Genomic DNA, 23729 nt, shown 5'->3' with positions numbered 1-23729 from the left:
TGTGAGCAAAGGAGGGGAAGGAGGAAGAGAGAGGAGGTTGAAGGAGAGCAGCAGCAGGAGGAGGGGGAGAGAGGGATCCAGGATGATGGAGCCCAGCAATAGGCTTAACAGGACAGCTTTTCATCCCCGCTCTCTGCAGCAGACATGACTCTGGGCACCGGACTGTGCTGAAATTAGCCGGGGGGACAACACAGGACAGCAGGTCTGCAGCACACTGCCTTGGTTCAGCCTCACTAGATGCAGCAAGGCAGCTGATTTATTACTGAGGGGCTCGGTGGCAGTGTGTTTGCGGGTCTGAGTGTGTGAGCGTGTGTGTGTGTCTATGCAGGTTTTTATGGGTCCTTGTGGTGCTCTGAGCTGTGGGAGCGACCATTCCTCCAGCCGTAAAATGACACTCAGCAGGCAGGAGCTTTGTGTGCTGGTGTGGATCTGCGGTCCTCAGTAGGAAGAGGGGGGAGTGGGATTCAGAGCTGTCATCGAGTGCAAGCGTGCACGTTTACGCTGCTGTCCGCTGAGGTGAGCCAAGGAGGATCCGCTACATGCAGTGTGTGTGTTTGTGTGCGTTTAGGTTGTAGCAAGGGTGCAGCAAAGGCAAAGATCCTACACAATGCAAGGAGGAGCGCAGAGCAGCTCTGATGGCAAGGGGTGCAGGTAAAGTACAAGGAGTGCCCTGGGGGTAGGGTGGAGGACGAAGGCAGGGACAGGGGAGGAAGAGGGGGGAAAGAGCGAGGCAAGTGGAAAGGAGAGGGTGATCATGGCTGTCATACAGTGAGCTATAGCATATGCTGTAGCGCAGAACGGAGTGGTGCGGCAGGGGGAGGACAAGCATCACTGCACAGGGGAGGGGGAGAAGGGAAGAGGCTGAGGGAGAGAGGAGGGGGAGGCAATCAGCTCAGCACCTCTCCTCCACCAGGAAGAGAAGCACAGCGGGACAGGCCCGGGAGAAGACGCTCACTCTCATGCACACAGTCAAAGACACGCTGCTGATCGGCCGGGTCAACGTGTAGAGGTCACAAAGGGAGCTGCAGCGGGGACGGGGTTGGGTGTACCCCTGCCGGCTGGTAGGTCTACAAGATCACAGTCCGTCCTTGGAGGAAGTGTAAGGAGAAGGGGTCCGCCGGAGAAAAAGGGGTCGGCTCCCCAAGCCCTGCTTCTTCTGAGAGCCCTGCAACCTTTCCGTCACCATGGGGGAATGGACCATTTTAGAGAGGCTGCTGGAGGCGGCTGTCCAGCAGCACTCTACCATGATTGGAAGGTAAGACTGTAAAGGTTTTAATTTCTGGTTTTGTTTACACTGATGAGCTGGGTTCTTTTGTGTACAGTATGTGTTATTCTGTATCAGTTGATGACCCCCCCCCCCCCCCCCCGCCCCCTCCCCTTCCTCAGGCTTGTCCCAGTGCTCTCCTCTGTTCTACAGTCCCCCACAGTCATCACTGCCTCCCTGCTCTCCTCACCCCTGTCCTCCACAACCCATCATTGGTTAAAGGATAAACTTATTGAGCATAATCAAGCAGGCTTTTCTGGGCGTTATGGTTAATTCAGAGAGGTTCCTGTGTTGATACCTAATAGCCTAGCTATTGATAGATCACGCTTGATGCTTTGGCCACAGAGCAATAGGACAGAAGGAGGAGAGGGGAGTGGGAGTGAGAGGAGAGCAGAGGTGCGGAAGATGAAAGGATGGTGAGCAAGCAGGTGTGGAAAGTAGAATCAAAGGGGGAGTAAATGGCTCTAAACTCTGTGTGAACTTGAGACAACGCCCCCCGTCAAGTTCATTCAATTTGTCCTTATCAGCAGACACTTATTTGCATATAGTGAAAGTCTGATTTGATCTTTTCTCATATTTGGTGTGAGAATGGTTTTGTGGTGGAGGTTGAACAGATGAGCTTTTAGTTTGATTAGCAGTGGAGACATGCCATGGAGACATGCTGTACAATCTGTGTGAAAAGTGTGCTCCACATCATCTCTGTGTGATTAATTAAAAGCAGGAATCTTTCCACCCATTAAGCACAATCCAAATGTCACGCTGGGATGCTCATTTGGGAAAAGTGTGTCAAAGGGAAACCCGGATGTATAGATTTGTCATTTGAAAATTGCTTTTCGGAATGAAAAAAAACCAAAGCCATGAAAGACTAAGAATTTGTCTGCACTGCTGTGCTCATTAACCCAACCTCAGGTAGTCCGCAACAAGGGCATGGCCTAATCTTCTCTCTGCTCCAGGGGTCTGTGTCTGTGTGTGTGTGTGTGTGTGTGTGCCCGTGTGTGTGTGTGTGTGTGTGTGCGTGCGTGCGTGTGTGTCTGTGTGTGTGTGTGTGTGTGTGTGTGTGTGTGTGTGTGTGTGTGTGTGTGTGTGTGTGTGTGCGTGTGTGTGTGTGTGTGTGTGTGTGTGTGTGTGTGTGTGTGTTAAAGGAGTGAAAATTGGCTCATGCCTTTATTGACTACACTAAGCACTGTGTGCACAGAGCCATTAGACTTTATCCTTCAGAATCAGTGACATTGTAACTGCATCCGAGCAACAGAGATGATGTGAGCCGCATTATTGCAAAACTTCTGATGATCAGGGATCTGAAACCATGTGCAATGGAGATTTTCTTTCCAATCAAACACTACACCAAGTCATTTCAGTGAGTTCTTCCTCTGTGGTTGAAAGTGCCTTAAACAATGAAATCACCTGGTCTAGTCCACAGACGGAACGAAAACCTGCATATAATATAGCATGTTGACTTGATTTAAAGATGCATTAAGAACATTTTGTGGCATTAATCATACGACTCCCTCCTGCTTACGGGATTGGTAGTATTGCCGGTATCACTGAGAATCAACAACTCACTACGAAGCTCTACAGAGCTACCAGACATTTTCAGCTCATTGTTTTGGTGTCCAGAGCGACAAAAAACAAAACAATGTCTGTTCATACACGACCGTGGGCCGCCGCTCCCAACCCAGAAGCTAAAATCAGCTAATTGTTTGCTAACTGTACAGCGCAAAATGGCAAAGAGCCGAAGTAATTGGTGAAGATGGTGAACATTTAAGAAGCCAAAAAGAGTCATAATTCATGCGCTGGGAGACCAAACAAGGGCTAAACGCCAGTGAATATTGGAATTACATTCAACAGGTGGCCAGAAAAAGGAGACCAAAGGGATGTCCGTGTTGCTCTGTTTCTGCTGGATTTGTAAGTAGGCAACTGTTTGCTAACATGTTAGCCATAACAACTTCATAAGCTAATTGCTAACGGTTGTGAACTTTTCTGGAGTCTTTCCGCCCCCTAGTGGTCAAAAATTACTTAATGCAGCTTTAAAATCCAGTCCTGGCAGCTGAATCAGCAATACCCTGTGAGCACAGGGTCATCATTGGATGATTCAATGACTGTAAGCCACCTACAGTTTGTTTTCCAGAGGCACAGAGGCAACTCTCAATTTGTCTGCTACCTCTTTCAAAAGTCAAATGAACACTCTGATGATATAATGGCTTCCTCTTATATGCTTAATTTGAGCTATATGGTGATTATGCACTTCACTGGTTGAACATTTAAAAGGGTTCCCTGAATACCTCAAATACATCTAGTTAAATGAGCAGTGGATCAATTTAAAATAGTTCTTTGTGCACCAGTTTTTTGTTCTTCATATGAATCTACTAGATTAAACTGTGAAAACCTCCAAGGTGACATCAGATTGTGTAACGATATTATCAACCAGTAAAATAATTTCTTCATCCAGTGAGTAGTTTGTATCACCAGCTATATTTCCTCCTGTGCTGAACATAGTGAACTGCTCTGTAAATGATCCCTATGTGTTTTGGCTTCCCTCAGACTGTGTGTGTCCTACACGGCTCTCTAGTTGACCCTAGGGCATTAGCTGTAATATTAGCTGCTTTCCAATGAGGTTCCCTCTCTCTACTCTGCTTGTCTATGCTATGCGAGTCAAGAAACATTGTCTTTGGAATCACTTTGTACAGTATTTTGTGAGTATCTCAGGCTGTAGATCCCTTAACTTGTTTTTTTTGTCAAGCAAGATTTTAATGTTGTCCCTTTAGCTAGCTTGTTTGCAAGATATTTCAATAAATGTACTGGAGAGTACTTATGCAGTTTGGTTGACAGAGACCGCAGGTTAGGGTGTAGCAATTATCATTAAGTGGGTTCTGGGTCTTGGCTTTTTACCTGTAGACAGGCATTTTCAGACATTAGATGTTCTTAGACAATCTAAGCAATAACACTAAAACTACTAAAGATAAAGACTTGATTCCTAATCCTAAGCATGTGCCTGCATGGTCAGGAAATCAATTACACTTAACATTTAAATGATCAGAATGATGTCTTTGGATGTACCAGCAAGTTGGAGAATTGTTCACCACTCGCACAGTTTTGTGCTGTGAAGATGCCTCCGAGACTGTTAATGAGCAACTCCACACTAAATCAAGTATGGAGTCAAAATTGTTGCACTGACCTCTATGGGTTGAAAGGTTCAAGTCTGTTGCACCACTGACCACACCCAACAGCCCAGTTGGGTGTGGTCAGGTGTGGTCCGTTGCACTTGTGAACACAATCAACTGTGATGTGTGCACTGTTGTGCATTGTGAAGTCCTGCGCTTCACGGGGTGTGGCCGGAGCATGCAGCAACCGCTAGATGGCATCACGTATAGGATGTTCAGCCTGTCTAGTTTCTTTGAAAGAGTTTGCATGTGTGCGCTTGCAGTTCAGAGGATGCAGTTCCAAAGAGCAGAACAGTGATGTCTCCCCATGGCTGAAAAGTCTCCCCTGCATCAAAACTTTGGAACATGGTTGCATGTCGGTCATCTGTTTGAGTGCCAGCCTTCTCTCTCGCAACGTGAGGACGTAGTTCCACCACGAGACACTGTCAGATAGCATTGTCGGGTGTCTAGACTGTCTTATCCAGCTACAATTAAGCTCCTTCTTAATTGTAGGTCTTAAGCTAACCTATGCCCTGGCATGGGATAGATAATTAGCCGAGGCGACACACCAGTGTTAAAAATAGAAATAGACCATCTCTACGCAGCGGCATAGGTTAGCTTAATTATGGTCTTTGAAAGAGACAGACAAATTGAGAGTTGCTTCTGTGCCTCTAACTAACCACAGGTGGCTTGCATATTGTGACTCATTCGAAGAATAACGTGTTTGTATTGTGTATTGTGATTTCTATATGCCTGACTTCTAACTGGGCAATGTACAGCGTGTGCATGGATAACCAATGACTGTAATCATGATGACACAGTGAGATAAATCATTGTCAAGGCTGCATTAACATCATTCTCTAGCCCAAACTAAATTTACTGTATATTCAGCATTAGATTACTGACAGTTCAGTATGGCTTAAATGTCTAAATGTATTTCACTCAGTGTTAATTAAATAAATGAATGGCATTTCTTCTATTGAAGGGCAGAGGTAAGCTGCCAACCGGTGAGAACACAACCAGGACTAATGATATATTTATGTATATCGTAAAAACCTATTTGATCAGAATTTGTAGGGAAGCATACAGTACTTGTACTTGCATACCTGCAAATATTCCTTTAAATAATTTCTTTGCAGAGACTCTGTGTTGACTGACTTTCAAAGCAGCATGTTGTTACACAGCATACCTCCCAAAGACTTCTACAGAACAGACTTTTGTGACCAAAATTAATAAATTGTTGATATGGTAATATGTTGATATACTGGCGTATTTGTTTGAAATATAACACCAGCAGCCTTGATAATGTTTGCAGTTGTCTAATATGTCTCACAATGTTGTACACATAATGACTAATTGACACTTAGTACGGTAAATATATAGCAACAGGTTTGCAATAAATATTGAACTGAGACAGAGATTTGTTGGTAGGTCTGGTGTAGCACTTTACAATATAATCAAGTCTTCTTTCTACAATTAAAAAATGTTACATTTATTATTAATTTACATACACTTTTGTACCATATATCATTCACTCTTATCAGACCGGTATTCACAACTTGACTACGTTGTCAATCGAGCTTCGTCCACGCAACACTACAAACGATTCACTTTGTCTACTATGAATCCCTTCAGTACATATTTTTATTTAACTTCTCCGTTCTAAATACTGTATGCAAAAAATGATATGTACTATACACATGCGGAATATTAAAATATGACATTCTTTTTCACAAGTGGTGCTCAGGTGTTTTGCAGACCACAGGTGTGCTTGTATGTGTGCTCAACTGTGAGAGCATGAAACCTCTGGGGTTGAGTTATACTACACCTTGCAGGTAGGATGGAAGAAAGGAAGTGAGTTGATGCATCTTCCCCTACACTGCAATGCTGTAGTGAGGTCAGTGCCAAAGACAAGCAGAGTGAAAAAAAGAGAGGTGGAGATAATGGAGGACTGGAGTGAGTGATCAAAAAATGAGAAGGGCTGCCGGATGGAAGAATAGAGAGGAGAGGATGTGAGCCGTAGAACAAAAAGGATACGGGGGGGGGGGGGGGCATCCTTAGAGGGGGGAGGAGTCAGAGAAAGGAAGAGAAGTTCTCCCACTGCAGTGGTTCAATGCTGAGAATCTGTGTCAGAGCTCCTTCCTCTGGAGCTGCTGCTGACTGACCCTGCTGCTGAGGAAACAGTCTGCACACACACACACACACACATACGCACACACACGCACACACACACACACACACACACACACACAATATGTGTCCTCTGCAATAAGGAGGACTTCTAAAAATACACAAGACCTTTGTGTGTTTTAATTTAACATTCATGAATGTAATGCTCTCACTGTAGCTCTCATAAGAGATGAGGACGAGGACATCCTGAGAGAAATTATATGCAATATTAACCATCTATGCAAACACAGCAGTGCAGGTATATCTGAATAAACAACACCTTTAATAAGAGGCGGAAGCTCTCTGTTGTTAAAAATGGAAGGAACTATTTGTGATCAAATTTTGTTCATATATCATTTATGCACTCTGTAAAATAAATCTATCTCCATTTACCTTTTTATTTGATGTTTTTCCTCCGTAAAAGTGACATCTATTATTAAACATCTATCACTCCACACAAGCGTTATAAGTACTTCATAAAATCTTAATAAATGTTACGTGGCCCTTGTTGTAAGTTGCAACTGACTTTCAAGTCATTCATTAAAAATGTATGAAGATTTGTCCAGCCTTTTAATGGAATGGACAAAGTGGTGTATAGCATACCATGTAGCTCTTTGTTTATGTTAACAGCCCGAGAATGGACGGTCTTGAAAGGTTTGATGAAGCCAAATAGCTCTGCGTCCTTGTTTGCTCGCCCTAAAAGCAAAATAAATAGACGGTCTAGAAGTTGTTCCCTCCAGCAGTCTTCGTGTGCTCTCTCCACTTTGCCTAAATAGGTCAGGATATCGACAAGAAGCAGATATCCTAATTTGAGACGGGAACCCTACTTCTTCTCCCAGAATAATTGAGGGCATCATCTTGTCTACTAGTGAACAAGAGTATATTTCATGTATCATTAATGATAAGCTTCCTGTAAAAAAAACATTAATCTATACTGCCCGGGAGGATTGTGTTGCAAAGCCAAACAATGGGAGTGATATTTCAGTGTTGGACAGGATTAGTCATCCATCATCCTTTGGCAAGGAGCGGGACTGTCTTTCAAATGAAACCATTTCTCTGCTCATCTGGAGTTGTCATTAGTTTATTTGTGTAGCAATCCTTGATGTTGAATGTTATTGATTACACTGTTCGACGGGGGGATTTTGCCAGTAAAGCTGAGCTCAGCGTTCATCCAGCGCAGGCTATTATTCATTTCAGCAACATATTGATGGTGTGTGTATGAGCTTCACCGGGCGTGTAATGTTTCCTTATACATAACTGAAACGTTCTTTATTTCAATTACATGTTTGAATTCCCTAACTAGGTTAGGACAGAACTTCATTCATTTTAATGGCTTTTAGATTCCACAACTCTCCTAAACCAGAAGTGCAGTGCAATGTTTTGGGTTATAATTAATGGCTCTATTTTCAAGATCATAAAGGCAGCTAAAAGTAGACTGTACCGAGATGTGATTTTGAACCTTTGTATTTTAGAATAAATATAACAAATATAAATACATCAGTCTTAGACATCTGACTGTATGGTTAAGATACAATATAGTCAAGATTGTTGAACTGCTGTGGGTTTGTTCAAATAAACAATAAATAATGAATGTAGTCCAATGAATAACAATCCATGTATCGGAAAATAAAATGCACTTTTTGATAGAGACATGTTCTTAATTAAGACTAAATAAAAGTTGTTTTGGAAAATAAAGAATGTGAGGCAACAATATCAACTGTACATCTTGTGTCATTTTATAATTTGTTGCATTAGCAGTTAATTGATGCATGTTTTAATTGAGTTATCTCCATGAAGATAGTACAGTTAGCTATTATGTTTGGGAAGTCCACAGATGCCTGAACGTGTTTTTGCATGATCTTTTCTTTATAGTGGGGTTAGTGTACTTTACATTTTCAGAGTAGCTGATCTGAATGAGATTAATGTTAAAACTCTGCTTACTAAAGTTAAGATCGGGGTGTGGCAAACACATTTTTGCTGCCACGTAAAAAGTTATTGTAACAATTATCAGCAACAGCCAGGTGGCATCACACTGGCATATCAATAATCGGTGTCTTAATGTGTTTGCAGTAACGTCACAGCTGACGTTACATCTGTTGAAATCTGCTGTGTTTCATTTAGTCAAGATAACGATCCTGCAAGAAACTTAAAAAAAAAAAAAAAAAAAGTATATTTATGAGTGCCATTTTGTATTACATTCACTCCACACAATATTAACCACAACTCCTAAAAGCCTGCATCACGTGACATGTTAATAAACCATGATAACAACTTTAGCAGACATGTTAATTAACTGTGAGGTTCGCCATGTAATTCCAGTTAACCACAACTGAAAGGGGGGGAAATGCATGATAAAATAACTGTATATGTTTAATTTAAACAGAATAATACTTAAATTTCTCCTGGGAAGCAATTTGTGTTCACATCATCTATAATTGATCGGTTCAGAGGGACTATATATGATTCATATAGGGTCTAGGGAGCTGGATAACATATATCATTTCCCACAAAGTCTTCCATTCACTTGAATCTATATCGAACCTAACATATAATCAGACAAATCTGGGCTCAGTTTGGTTATTTGTCAAAGTGGGATGTTCGCAATTTTTAATGACCAGGTGGAACAATGTTAAAGGCATCAGTGTAAATCTATTTTGACTAAAATTCAGATGAAAGGGATATTTTAGATGCATAAAGACGAATGGGATGGAAGAAGGCTGCATCTGGTATACACTGGCATGCATGGTTGGGCTGTGCAATGAATTATTAGAAATATCTTCAAACACAAAATCCGTCAGCTTTGGCCGATTGTTCATTTATCTATTCGCAAAGTAGTTTAGCTTTAGAAAAAAAACAAAAAGAGATCCTAGCATATGTTCATCGTGAGACATTATCATAACTCAAACCTGAGACCTATGTCTCTCTCAGCCTAGGTTTAATTGAGGCAGTTACCTGAAGCGTCGCCCTCTGTTTCCTCCTTCATTCCTGAAAAGCAGCTGGAAGTCATTTCCTTCAGAGTTGTTGAATGAGCGAGTGAGATAATTACATTTCTGCACATGTTGTGGCACAGAGGATGTTCACAGCTTGACAAGACCTCTGTGATTTGTTTGTAAAATAATAAATATCAGAAAGAGGCTGACAGTATGCTCAAACCATTTATGTAGTACATTCTCGCTGATAAGTATTTAAAAAAGAGGCTTGAAGTGAGTGAACCACCACACAAGTTTAGCTTCATATGAATGTATTTGTCACGCTGGCTCCTAGTGGCCCCTCAGGCGGTCACGCAGCCCGTCTGATACGTTGGCAAGACCTAAAACTATTAAAACAGTTTGAGAGAGGAACAGAGGACGAGGAGCGAGTGGGAAGAAATGCCTGCACTGTGATAATTAAGCTGCCTAATTTCTGTACCTGGTACGGTCTTTATTCATTATGTGCTGCCATCAGCAATCAGTGGAGCTTATTATTGAGAGCATTCGGGAGGAAAGAGTATTTTTACTCAGGGTCTCTCTTCAGATAATACTGCACTTAGCCAGTCCTTCAGAGGACGGCTCACTGTAGGGAGAGTCTGTGTATATGTGCAAATATACTTTGTATGTTTGACTCATATCATTTAAAGGCTAATTTATATTCACAATGTGTGTGTATGTGTGTATGTGTGTGTGTGTGTGTGTGTGTGTGTGTGTGTGTGTTTCCCAATGCATCTGCTGTTGTGCTCGAGGCAATTGTTGTCCCTTAAGGCTGGCGACAGCAGCTGCTGTATGAATGAACGTGTGTGTGTGTGTGTGTGTGTGTGTGTGTGTGTGTGTAAAAGCCTCTGGGAGAGACAGTGCCTGCATGTCCAGCCGACACACCAGCTGAAGAGCAGCTACCATTACCTGTACACACTCTCACAGGTCAATCAGCTGCCTACCCATCAGTTTGTATAGTTACACAGCAGCGAGGCATAACGTCACTGTCTTTACTTCCTCTTCTCGTCGTCCCTTTATCAATGTTAGCTTGTCTGTGAGCTGTTGGTCTTTGCACTTTATGAAAATACCAGCTGTCACTGATGCAGCACAAGGAAATTGTGAACATTTGAAAATAACCGTGAGCCCAATCCAGGAAAACAGACTCCATTCCTTTTATTACAAATCTTATTGGATCCCTGACACAGTGTCAGGGATTTAGAAAGTCTGCAAAAATGAAGTGATTGATCTGAAGGGAGGTCCTCCAGAGAGTTGAAATGAGGTGATAAGGTGACGGATGTGGGAATGTTAAAGGAACCGTGTGATAGAGACAGAATGCACTGTATTAAATCAACTCTGCCTTATTTTGATATTCTCTCCCCTCGGGTTAGCTACAGCATAACATATCTTTCCTCATTTATGGTAGATATTGAATATTCTGCAGGTTCAGGCTGTCCAGTCCCAATCTGCCCCAATGTACAGTATTGGCTCGTTACCCTGCAGCACTTAAAACACTGATGTTTGCAGATAACCTTCGTCCACTACTTTCTGCTAATGCAGCAATCTGCTCCATGCTGATTATCCTGTTATCCAGCAGTAGAGTACACACACACACACACGCACACACACACACACACAAATACACACACACACACACACACACACACAAATACACACACACACACACACACACACACAGCACAACACTCAATACTTGCAATATCTTGGACATTTTAACGACATAAATCTGCCCAACAAACAAGTATAGATGCAATATCTGCAGTACAGTACTTTAGAAAAGTTTACTATCAAAGGAAAGTCCATAAGTACGTCTGAACCTACTAACTGTTAAGGTGAATAAAGCTGCAGTGGTCAAATGGCTTGAAATGGACCTATGGAAGGCGGATACAACGAGAGCTCAAACAACAGCTTGTTGTTAATCCCCACTGCCACAACTTTTTGTTTATGTAAAATTTCGCAATGATTCCACAATGACTCCTGCAGATGGTCTCATTTATGGAGGAGATACAGGTTTACCCTCAATTAAAACGCCACACATCAGTGGGTTGTGTCCAACCCCGTGGAGTCTATCTCTTCCCTGGTGTATGTATAAAGCATGTTTTATTTATAGTCACTGAACTTTATTTATATATGCTGCACCGAGCATTGAAAACCAGTTGAAAGTGCTGATGTGCTGCTTTTATACATTCATAGAAGTTTAATGAAAAAGGCACCAAAATGAGTTGGGATCAATGTAAATAGACTGCATCATAGTTTCATTTCTTAATGAGTAGAGAAACAATTTCTGGTACTTCTGGTTCCTGTCTGAGTATATGCTGAAACAGAGTATGCCATGCATGTGGTGTAAGTTAAAGACCCTAAACAACAACTCAAATGTACACATTGAAAGTCTGCTAAAATTAACCTCAATGGACCTGGATTACAGTACAGCATCTGAGGCTTGATCACAGTACAATGTCCTATGTATCTTTAATCTGCAGAAGTTACTTTACAACATCATAAATAGAAAATTTATTCTAAAAAGCATTTGAAAGAGTGGATGTTTTTATTTTTACTATGAAAGAACTGTCCAGCCTGTGAGCTTGTGTCACTATATAGAGATGTGGACAGCAGGCGGACTTCGTGACATTCAGTTAATGCTATTATGATGTAGTAATTATCACTGACACGATAATTAGGTCTGCTTTAGACCTTGAATAGAACAGTGAATGCAGACGTGCTGTAAGCTGCCTTCTATATATCGTTTTAAATCTGCATCCAGAGCCGCAGATTCTCACACTGACACTGAACATGAGTCGTATTTCCTAAACAAATATTTGCATATAAATGAGCAGTGTCGATCACAGATTTCTATCTCGTTGAGCAGAATGCGTCAAAGGACTCCTCGTGGTACAGAGCACCATCAATATCAGCGTTTTGGTCAAATCCACTGCTGTCAACCCCGCAGTGAAGGCAGACCCTTCGGCTCACAGCAAAGGATCCCAAAGTGACTGAATGTAAATCACATACGCGACTCGCATTTATCACATTTAAAAGACCAAAGGTGCAGAGAAGCTTTTTTCTGTTGTATTGCTGAACATACTGAAAGTCAGTGTAGCATACAGTATATGCTCACAGCTGCTCCGAGCAATGACGACCGAACATGTTTGCCATTTTGCACAAGTCACACACATGGCTGACTTTCCCTCTTTGTCTCTGTGTCCTCGTGTCTGTCTTGCACACACACACACACACACACACACAAACACACACACACACAGGCATGCTCTCGCAGGTGGAGAAGGAACAGTCCTGCAGCGGCGCGCTGCTCTATTTTAGGTCTGTTTCACGCTATCACGTATTTCTCTCCTCTACCTCTGAACTATCCTGAACCGCCTCATTGGAAGACATTTATTTGTTTCCTCCCCAAGGAAACAATTACATTTTCTCTCAATGTAATCCTTGTTTGTGTCTACAAAGTGTCTACAACCTTTGTCTCTCCTATACCTTTCACTAACTTGCTGGTTGCTGTGGTAACTGGACGTGGAAAGCGGTGGTGGGAATGTTTGAGGACTAATTCAATGCTATACTTTAGAGTCTCATTTGACACAGACTTAAAAAAGAATAACTTTTCAAGTACATATACACATGCAAATGAATTGTATTATGTTACATCACTTGAATGATGTCACCATTTACCCCAGTTGTTCTAACCCACCTGGGGCCAACTCCCATCTATCTCCGTCCCTCTGGTTGCCTTGGGTGGCCCCTCTTGGACTTGGAAACAAGTGTGTTCTAAGTAATTGGCTCCGCCACGCAGGGGAGTGTGCACATCCACTGCATTGTGGCATAAATACCAGGGAGCCCCATGATGTGCAGGCTTTCCTCGCTCATTAGAAAGAGCTGACAGTGCAGCACTAAAGCCCCAGTCCTCCTCCGCAGTGCTCCTGCTGGATCGACACCAGAAGATAACAGTACAGCACACCAGTCTCTCAGAGGCCTTGAAAAGCAGCCGCACTGCCCTCGAGATCCTCTCAGCCCCTGGACACAGCTCTCACTAACTGCAGCAATGCACTAATGAGCCTCATCGGGAAGTCCCCCCAGTTTTTAGAACCTGCCACATGTATGTTTCAGCATATATGTTTCAGCACTATGCTGCTAATAATCAGCACTCTTACCGTGACACTGGGAACAGGAGATGCCGTTTAGAGAGGTCAAAAAGAGGTCATTGGTACAACAGTACGGGGCGGCTGTAGCTCATGGGGATGAGGTGGTTGTCCCGTAACCAGAAGGTACCCGGTTCGATCCCCGCTCCCCCCATTAGTTGCATGTCGAAGTGTCCTTGAGCAAGACACTGAACCCCCAGTTGCTCCCCGGGCACTTTCACAGCAGCCCACTGCTCCTTAATAATTAAGGATGGGTTAAATGCAGAGGACAAATTTCATATATATGTAAATATGTAATTTTTACATATATAAATACGGTTTAAGTTAAGTTTAATATGTGTTAAGAGATGTGCGATAGAATACGAGTGAAGGCAGGACATAATATTATCGGACAAATACTCACAACTCATTTGACACTAATCCTTATTTCAATGGATTGGTGAATGGCAATCACTGTTAAAGCATGTATGTGCAGTCCCTCACACTGAGTGTGAAATCACCTTTACCTTCGGACGACCCCTCCTGTTCAGTCTCTTTAGTGAGTGTATATGTGTGCACGTTATTTAGAGTTCACCTCTACCATCCCACCGTGTTGTTTGTAACAGCAGCTGTGAGATAACACAGGCACACACACATTCATGCATGAACATACCCATGAGCACACACAAATAGTTTGGTCCGACATCTTGCCTGAAACCTATTTTCCTTCTGTTGATCTGAAATTGTTTTAGCGTCCAACATGAACAAAGCATCAGCATTTTGATTATGTTAAACCAAAGACCTGCAATCAATTTTAAATGGTCAGAATCATAGCCAGGTATTTCCTGAGCCTGTGCATTTGTTCCTTACTAACTGACATTGCCTGTCTCCCTTTCACCCCCTCCCCATCCTGCCCTTTCCTTCTCCTTCTGTCTCTCTGCAGGATCCTGCTGACAGTGGTGGTGATTTTCCGTATCCTAATAGTAGGCATAGTGGGGGAGAAGGTGTACGAGGACGAGCAAATCATGTTCATCTGTAACACCATGCAGCCCGGCTGCAACCAGGCTTGTTATGACAAGGCCTTCCCCATCTCGCACATCCGCTATTGGGTCTTTCAGATCATCCTGGTGTGCACGCCGAGCCTGTGCTTCATCACGTATTCTGTTCACCAGTCTGCTAAAGCGCGTGACCGAAGCTACTCTCTCCTGCACCCTTACATGGACCACCCCGGTCACGGTCACCACGGCCGCCATCATGACCATCACGCTCGCAAGCTTCACTCTCGCAACATCAACGGCATCCTGGTGCACCCCGACAGCAGTAAGGAGGATCACGACTGCCTGGAGGTCAAGGAGATCCCCAACGGACCCCGGGGACTCCCTCAAACACACAAGAGTGCGAAAGTGCGACGGCAGGAAGGCATCTCCCGTTTCTACGTCATCCAGGTGGTGTTCCGCAATGCACTGGAGATCGGCTTCCTGGCTGGCCAGTACTTCCTGTACGGTTTCAATGTGCCAGGGATGTTTGAGTGTGATCGCTACCCATGCGTGAAGGAGGTGGAGTGTTACGTCTCTCGTCCCACAGAAAAGACTGTGTTTCTGGTCTTTATGTTTGCAGTGAGCGGCATTTGTGTGTTGCTCAACCTGGCTGAGCTCAACCACCTTGGCTGGAGGAAGATAAAGACGGCCATCCGAGGGGCGCAGGCCCGAAGGAAGTCCATCTGTGAAGTCCGTAAGAAGGATGTTTCACACCTGTCCCAGGCCCCCAACCTGGGCAGGACCCAGTCTAGTGAGTCAGCCTACGTCTGACAGAGGCTCCTCTGCCTGGGGGCTCGAGGACCTCTTACATTTTGGAGAAGAGCTTTTCCCTGGCCCAGGACCCCCGATCATTAGGGCACAAAAATCACCACTGCATTATTATTCAGGAGCACAGACGGACTCTGTGTAGTCGGGACGAAGCATCAATTCACAAAGTCTTTGACACTTCAGGAGGGCAGGACCCCCCTCCTAAAAAGGCTACTGTCTTGCTGTAACAAAGGTTACACCCAAGAACTTACATGATGCCTAGGTGACACTAGGTGCCTTCAAAGAACCCAACAGACAACATTGAGCAATTACTAACATATTAAAATACTGTAAAGATAGTCTGAGGTTGACTCATTTGAAGATCTTCATTATTTGCCTTTGCTGTAGGTCAGAAATAATCCCTTCATTTTCCAATTATGTGTGCATATGCAAAAGCTTAAGCGTGTGCATGCATACGCATGTGAGTGGGGGAAAAAAAAGCCAATGTCTGACTTAAGTCAGAGAATTCAATGCTAAGCTAATCTGAGCTTCTGAGAGAAAGATGACGTTGTTTGTCATTGTCCATGATCTTCGAGTAAAGTCACTCGATGGACAAACAAGCACCTTTTTAATCATGTTGTCAGAAATTCCCACAAAGCAAAACACAAAAACCAACAGCACTAAAGCTTTCAGCAGGAACTGGAACACAGTATTTGTGGTCAGTGTACCAGGCTTTTTTCTTAAAAATCATCACTCTTGTTCATATTCGTAGGTGCCAATCATACGGCAGACTGACATTGCCCGGGAGCATTTGTTCTAAGTGAGACACATGGTGCATTGAAGATGAGTTAGATTAACTTTTCAACACTGTGTCACGCACCACAATGCTCTCAATGCCTGCAAGGCACACTGTTTACTCCCAGAACCAACTGAAAGCAGTCAAGACAAGTGTGCCAGTGTTTCCACTTTGGTGATTGCTGTCTAAGGGGCTGAATGGAGTTATATAAAGAGTTTTTCAGCTAAACAGGAGAAAGTATTGTAGTCACAAATATTTTAACGTGTAACCTCAAGCTTTTTTTCACAAGCTGATTTGGTGCCATATTTCAAAGTATGTGTACATAGATAACATGTAAGAACTACACTTAGCCTTTTTCCCTATGCGATGTAGTTGGGCTTCACTTGGATGAGGATCAGGGGTTTGGGTGGTAATGAAGATTAATCATAGATTGCCAGCTTTAACAATATGTATTATTAATGTGCCCTTTGTTCAGCCTTCACCCTCTAATGGAGACTATATGTTCCGAAAAGTCCCCCCCCCCTTCCTTGCCCCCTCCCCCTATGGACTTTGAAAAAGGCATGTTACCGAAGCATTAATAGAATGGATAGATTATGACATGTAACTTAAAAAGAGACTGTTTTATTTATTTGCATCCTGCTCCTGTGAAATGTAATACTCAGCATGCATGAAGATGAAAAATATAAAGAGATATGAACATAGAATCCCGTTGTGGGAATATTGAAAGTGAATACCTGAAAGGCTCCAGAACTGCAGCAATAATAATATAAAGTATGTAAAAAAAGATATGTGAATAAATTATTATGCAAACAGAGATTATGGCTGTGCTGTGTTTAACAAATAGTTGGTATTATTGTGAAATTCTGCTATTATACTTGTATCAGGATGTTGTGATTGTTTACACATACAAAAGACATCTTACTGCTACTACACTAATACCACAGTTTGAAAATACTTAAAAGTTAAAAGTATTAGTACAGAAGTTTTATAAGCAAAAACTATCAATCATCATACAGAAAAAAAGTCTGTTTTACAAGTTTGTCATATTTCACCAGTCTCAACCCTTCAGAAGAGGATTATGATTTGAGTTCTGGCTCAAATATATATTTTTAAGTCCTTTATAATACTCTTCGGTACATTCCCAGGTCATCAAATACCGACGCTTACCGCGTCCCGCCCCTCTGCGTCTAACACAAGGCGCCCTTTAGCGTCTGTATGAGACGCAGAAGGCTTTCAAGTAACTCCAAAGTCAACCCATCAGCTCAGGGGGGGCGGTGGTCCATATCGGCATGTTTAAAACCACAACCACAGCGGATCGTCTTAGTTTGAGACAAAGAGCTGTTTAATGGGTTGCAGCAACAGTTTTGAACTTGAGTAGATCTACTTCTTTACTTTCCACTGGTGGTGGTGTGGACGGCGGTGTAGTATTACAGAAACATAAAACATACAGTCGCTTTTCATGCTGTGCATAATACAGTGGAATACACAACACAGAGTATATAATGCAGTGCTCTCAGCTGCACAGATTCAAAACCTGCTTTAACATTTATTATTCAACGCTGAGAAACGATACTATGAGAGATACATTTGTGCAGTCTGAGTTTCTGTTGATAAATTATAGATTTAACGTGTATTTCCTAGATATAAAACTCCCGACTAAAGTATATTTATCATGCAAAAACTTTCCAACATGTTATTGCTAATTTACACTAATAACTTCAATGTTTTTGCAGTTAAATTGTACATATACATATATACAATATATATATATATATATATATATATATATATGTATATTGTACATATACATATATATATATATATATATATATATATATATATATATACTATATTGTTTCTCAGAATCAGCGTTACTCGTGGGCTCGTAAGCTATTAAAGCGGACCTGATCATTTCAGTAATGAGCGAGGTTACTGAGGGAGAGAGGAGAGGGTGGGGCGGTGGACCTTTTAGTGTTATTAAACCTTCAGGCGTCATGTGACCGTGTCCTGGGGAACACAGAAAGCACAGTGGGACTAGAGGAAGAGGGACAAGGATGATGATGCTGATGATGCTGATGATGAAGAACTGTGTTAATAAAGTCGATTGTCTGATCGGATGTAGAGTAATGAGATTGGTTGTTGTTCATTCACTTAAAGGCCACACAGTGTTCTTATTGACATGTGGGTTGCCATGATTGATTCTTTGATGTGTGCTGATATACATTCACATAAACAAGCACCCAACAACAACAACAACAACAATAACACACACACACACACACAAGTCAATAAATGCCTAAACAAAAGCATTTCTGAGGATGCAGCCAGGTCGGTTGCTGTGGTGACGGGGGCAGAGTAATGATGTTAAGCACCACAGAGACTACAGGAACAACACTGCACCATCTCTCGCTCCGCAGCAGCTTGAGACTCTTTCAACGAGAAAGTTAGACGCCTGCTGTTCTGCGCTTTACCATGCAGCTGCGGAGCAAGTCAAGATACAGGTAAGTACAGTAATTCCCTGCTAAAAATGTCTTTAGTTAACAACTCACAATAATCGTTTGTAAAGTATAGAGCAGAAACTACAAAACCCTATAATAATACCCCCATTATATTGCACATAGTGTTTTAATGAAAAGTGCCCTTTCCGGTGGATGGTTTGATGGAGGAGAGAGGATTTTCAGAGCGGTCAATACACTGTGGTCTTGGTCATGGTTTGATTTCTGCTTCGGTTTTCTGGATTACAAGACTGACGTTTTCAGCCGGAGTTAGCAGAGCAACCATTTTTAGAGTCTAGTTTTCCATATTCAAATGTAAATTATTTTGTGTATAATCATTTTATATTCAACGTTGATCATCTACGGAGCTTTTTTACAACACATACATTGTTCTTCAATCAGATGCGGTACAGCCCAACAGAATTAAAGAGGAAACTTAAATACGGGCTCTCTCCCCTTCTGCTGTATGAGAAGACATTACACACTGGCAGTGCTTTGTACTAGTCTGTGGCATGACCAGAAAAGATTTGCAGGTGTTTCTATATACTCGGATCATATCAACTCCCACATACCTTGACATTTGTTCAGTTAGTACACACAGTTTAGTAACTACAATTTAGGAGTTCATCCTGCCTGCTTACTCATGCATTAAAGCATGCAAATAGACAGTTAACTATCACAGGAAGGGTTAGGGGAGTTATACAAAATGTTACATTGGTAGAGAGATAGCGTGCTAATTGTCAATGACAAAAATAACAAATGCACAAAATGTAACAAGATGGATGGGCGAGCTGGGCCAAACATATTTGGACAGTGACAGTAAGAACCATTGTTTAACCTTTTTTCTTTTCTAAAGTGTTCCTTCCTGCTCTCCAATAAAGTGGCATTATGTGTATAAAGTGAATTTATAGCTCATAACACAGTTACATGTTCTCTCTGTCTCCTTTTTTTTTCTCAAAGCATAAAACACTAAAACATCAGTAAAACCAAAGGAATTATAAACTGTACCAGTTATTATATACCTATCCAATCCATTAGATCTGCAAAAAAATTCCAGGTTGCTAAGCAGGAAGTGACTGGCTTCCTGGATATTACTGGTGTAAGGTGTTCAATGTAAATCTTTTTTTTCTGACCTTTACCCTAAATAAATCCCAGACAAATACAGATATATTCTCTGAAAGGATGAATCTGTGTAAGCAGATTGATTGCCATTGACGGTCCAATCCCAGGCATTCACCGTTGTCTCCTCATCAAATTTTCATCCGCTCTGTGACCTACTCTCCACAACTGATTCATTACTATCCCTGTGATAAGACAGCAATAAGCGAAGAATCATTTCATTATTCCTCTCCCTTGTTCCACATACAGTATTTTCCCTCTCTGCCTCTTCATTCATTCATGAAGATGAAATTGGAGTTGGCTTATTCCTCTCTGGAGCCTGCTCCACTTCTAGCCTCCTAATGTCTCGGCCCATCAATTTGTGTCAGTCTCCATTCTGCTCTCCGCAAGTGACTTGGTCTCCTCGCGTGAAAGCCCTGCTTGGCACAGTCTCTCTGCCCTTCCTCTCTCTCTGTCTCCATCTGGTCCTCTCCTCCTCCACCTGACTCATTGCTCGCTCTTTCCACTGCTTCCTCCACATTTTACTCTGCCCTCCTGCCTTCCTCTGACCTTCTCCGTCCTCTTTCATGTATAGGCCTGCTCAGGCTTTTCCACCTGGGTCTCACATGAATGTCTTCCTTGTTTATGTCTGTCAAAGCTGCTGAAGTACTGCATGAAAAGCCCTTCTTCACCCCCTTCTCTCTCTTAAACTGCCCCTTTCTCTCACCACAAAGGGTTTCTTTGGGTTTTTTTCAAAGAGATTGCTGACAAAAGAAAGAAAACTGAGACATCTTCTCCCAACAGCTCACCAGCTTTCATTATCTTCTTTTATAACTGCTGATGTTGACTCTGTCCCCATTAATCCTGGAAATATGACTGATGGTATTATTCAGAGCTTTCCAGACCTAGTCAAGACTAGTACACCATTTTACTGGATTCATTCATTTTTGTGAACTTGTGTAGGAGACAGATTTAGATGTATCTCTAAAATACCCCTGACAATACACTCTGGCTCTAATGTGGATGTTCTGGTAATTTAGTTTCATGACATGAGGGACAAACTGAGGTCTGTATGACTGATGTTTCTAATTTGGTCTATCAGATCACTTGGTCAAATGGTGCCAACATAAATCCAGCAATAATCTTCCAACAACTACTGATATTACACTTTCGGGGTTCTCTAGTGATCACCAAAAAGACAGGGAACAAAATTAAAATATTATGTCAGTGTAAGGAGTTGAGAAGTTGGTAAGATTGAATTTCTTGTTCTGCTTTAAGAGCTAAAAAGTCATTCCATAGCTGAAGCATGATGTGTGAAAATGCATGTTTGCACATATTTTAAAAGATCCGGCTCAAAAACACATATCATGTACTGGCAGCACCTAAGACATGAAACACACAACGCTCTCGTGTTTTTCCCAGTTGACGATGTGGAAAATTGTGGGTCATTTGATGCTGATTGTATTTTTGTAATCCGGCATGGCTTTGAATACTACTGTCAAACTAATGTCACGGGAACCTTGATATACAAATACAATTTTGCTGTAATGCTGAAATTGTTTTTGTCAGTATGGGCAGCTCTGGAAGTATTGCTGGTCTCATTATATCAGTACGTAAAGACCTGAGCAGAGGACAATTGGGAATCCGTCTCAGATACAAATCTTCTGAGGTTGGGATTTAGAGGAAAAATGCATCCACAAGCAGGTTTAACGCCTTCTGTTATTAGACCAGCTCCACATAAGGCCAGAGAGAACATAATAATAATAATTAATAATAATAATAATGCATTTTATTTGTAAAGCACTTGGATTAAGAACACACAGCTCCTGCTGCATCCGTTCTCTGAAACACAGAGAGCGAGACTTCTACTAAACAGCAACCCAGAGACATTTCATAAACACTCCACCACACAATTTTCTTTCCAGTACAATGTGGGATTAGAAGCAGACTGATGTAGAGCTGGATGCACTCGACAGAAATGCACAAACTGTTTGCACAAACTACATTATACCCCAAAACAATTGGGTGAACTCCTAGCTCCTGTGCAGCATGATCTGTCCATACACACAACAAAATACACAGAATACCCCAAGGACCCATGGCTCAAAAGTCCTCCCTCTGCACCCCCACACATGCACCTTGGCCTCCTGGATCAATAAACAGAGGTCAAATAAATTAAGTGGAATTCTTATTTTGTAATTGCACCAAATAGCATTTAGTTGGCATCAGCTTAGTGCAATGAAGTCAAGTAGCAGAGCATGCAGATGTCTCCAATGCAGGTGTGTCTTCAACATGTGACATTGGCATGTAGTCCCATTTCTTAAGGGCAGAGGCTACAATCATCTGATTTGAGCCGGGATGTAAACAAGTAATTACCTGATTACTGTTGTGAGTAATCACACACACCATCTCCAGCGTGAACATGCGAATTGCACTGTAGACCCTTTTTTCTGGCCAGCTGGTTCCCGTCTCATAGCATTATTAGAGGGGGGATGTGCACAGCAGAAGATTTATATGGACATTTAGGGGTCACAGTTGAGAGGCTGAGTGACAGCAGAGTGAACATTGTGTTTCGTAGTACAGTTCACACGGCGCCTCCAAGAGGACCAAACTGCTCACTACAGTAAACGACACACTTCAGAACATACTAATGCAAATCCCACACTGTTATAATCAGATTGTCAGCATGTCTGAAGTGTGTCTTCGCGACATCTGAAGTCATGCTGTACAGATGTTATTCATCCAACCACTCAAATGGCACAGAGCTATACTGGGTTAAAACTGCTGCAGTACTGAGAGAAAAGAGAGTATGTAATTATATCCAGTGGCCTTCTGGCACAGTTTCACAGACTGAAATTGGAAAGAAGGTTGTGAATAAATGAGGAATTTAAACAGATGTTCCATGTTGTGTCTAACTGGTATTTTGTCCTAAAGGATCAGGCACTGCAGGACCTCCTGTGGTTTTAATTTAGGGTTCTTTATTCATCCATCTAGCCTTCTCCCACAGCTCACTGCTACTGATGATCTGTGGCTGTGTGCATGACATATCGAGTTAAAGAGGTTGTCCTGTCGACTGGTCCAAAACATTGTCTGTTCCTAATACAATGTGCAAGATGCTTTCTTTATCATTTGTCATGATGGTTTGCTTTTGCATCCCACAAGACAAGACTGCAGGTTGTTAAATATGAAATGTTCTATGCTTGAAATGTCCTAAAAAAAAGCAATACTGAAATAATAATAATTCCTTTCAGGTATCCTTTAAGCTGACACACTACTTAGTATGTGGAGACCCAGTTTCAAGGACCAACGGTACACAATCACATTAGGATTTAGTTAGTCAAGCTGGCAGTTAGCCATGGGAGCTTTTACAGAAATATGCTAACAAAACCAGGAACTTAGTCCCATGCCGAATAAAATGAGGCAATACATTATCAAAGGTTTAAAGCATAAGCAGCATCCTTGGCTTGATACCAAACAAATAATATTGAATGATTTTACCCTCTTGATAGCCACTTCAAAGTAAAACATGGCATGTTTTACTTCATAATATTAGGCACATGACAATTTAAACTGAAAGACAAACCAAGTTCCCTTTGTTGTGCAAATCAGATTTTGTCATTTTTTTCCTTTACGATATTTTCATGAGAGCAATACCAGATCGTAATTGTATACAGATAAGCTATCAGCTTCATAGGCTAAATGCTGACATTCTCCCTACAGTCTATTTATTCTCCCAATGACAAAGCTAACATGCTGCTAGCTAGCAGCTATGTTTACTATGCTAGTTAGCACTGACAACAAAGTACAGTTCAGCAGGTATTTACAAAGAAATATTGTTCTTGGGTTGACGTTAAATGAAAAGTTACTACAATTCCTCCTGTGGGGGAACATTA

General features: G+C 42.0%; 1 protein-coding gene across 1 annotated transcript; it reads left to right on the top strand.

The window, feature by feature from the left end:
* Positions 1-852: 852 nt before the first annotated feature.
* LOC117742808 (gap junction delta-2 protein-like) lies at positions 853-15471 on the top strand. The gene is made up of 2 exons (XM_034550446.1): positions 853-1255; positions 14607-15471. The coding sequence occupies exons 1-2, from the start codon at positions 1185-1187 to the stop codon at positions 15469-15471; spliced, it is 936 nt and encodes a 311-aa protein (XP_034406337.1). The 5' UTR covers positions 853-1184.
* Positions 15472-23729: the final 8258 nt, after the last annotated feature.

Source organism: Cyclopterus lumpus, chromosome 14 (assembly GCF_009769545.1).
Source record: "Cyclopterus lumpus isolate fCycLum1 chromosome 14, fCycLum1.pri, whole genome shotgun sequence".
In the NCBI taxonomy this organism is placed as follows: Eukaryota; Metazoa; Chordata; class Actinopteri; order Perciformes; family Cyclopteridae; genus Cyclopterus; species Cyclopterus lumpus.
Note: the sequence above shows the minus strand (reverse complement) of the source record. Positions and strands in the feature narration are given on the sequence as shown.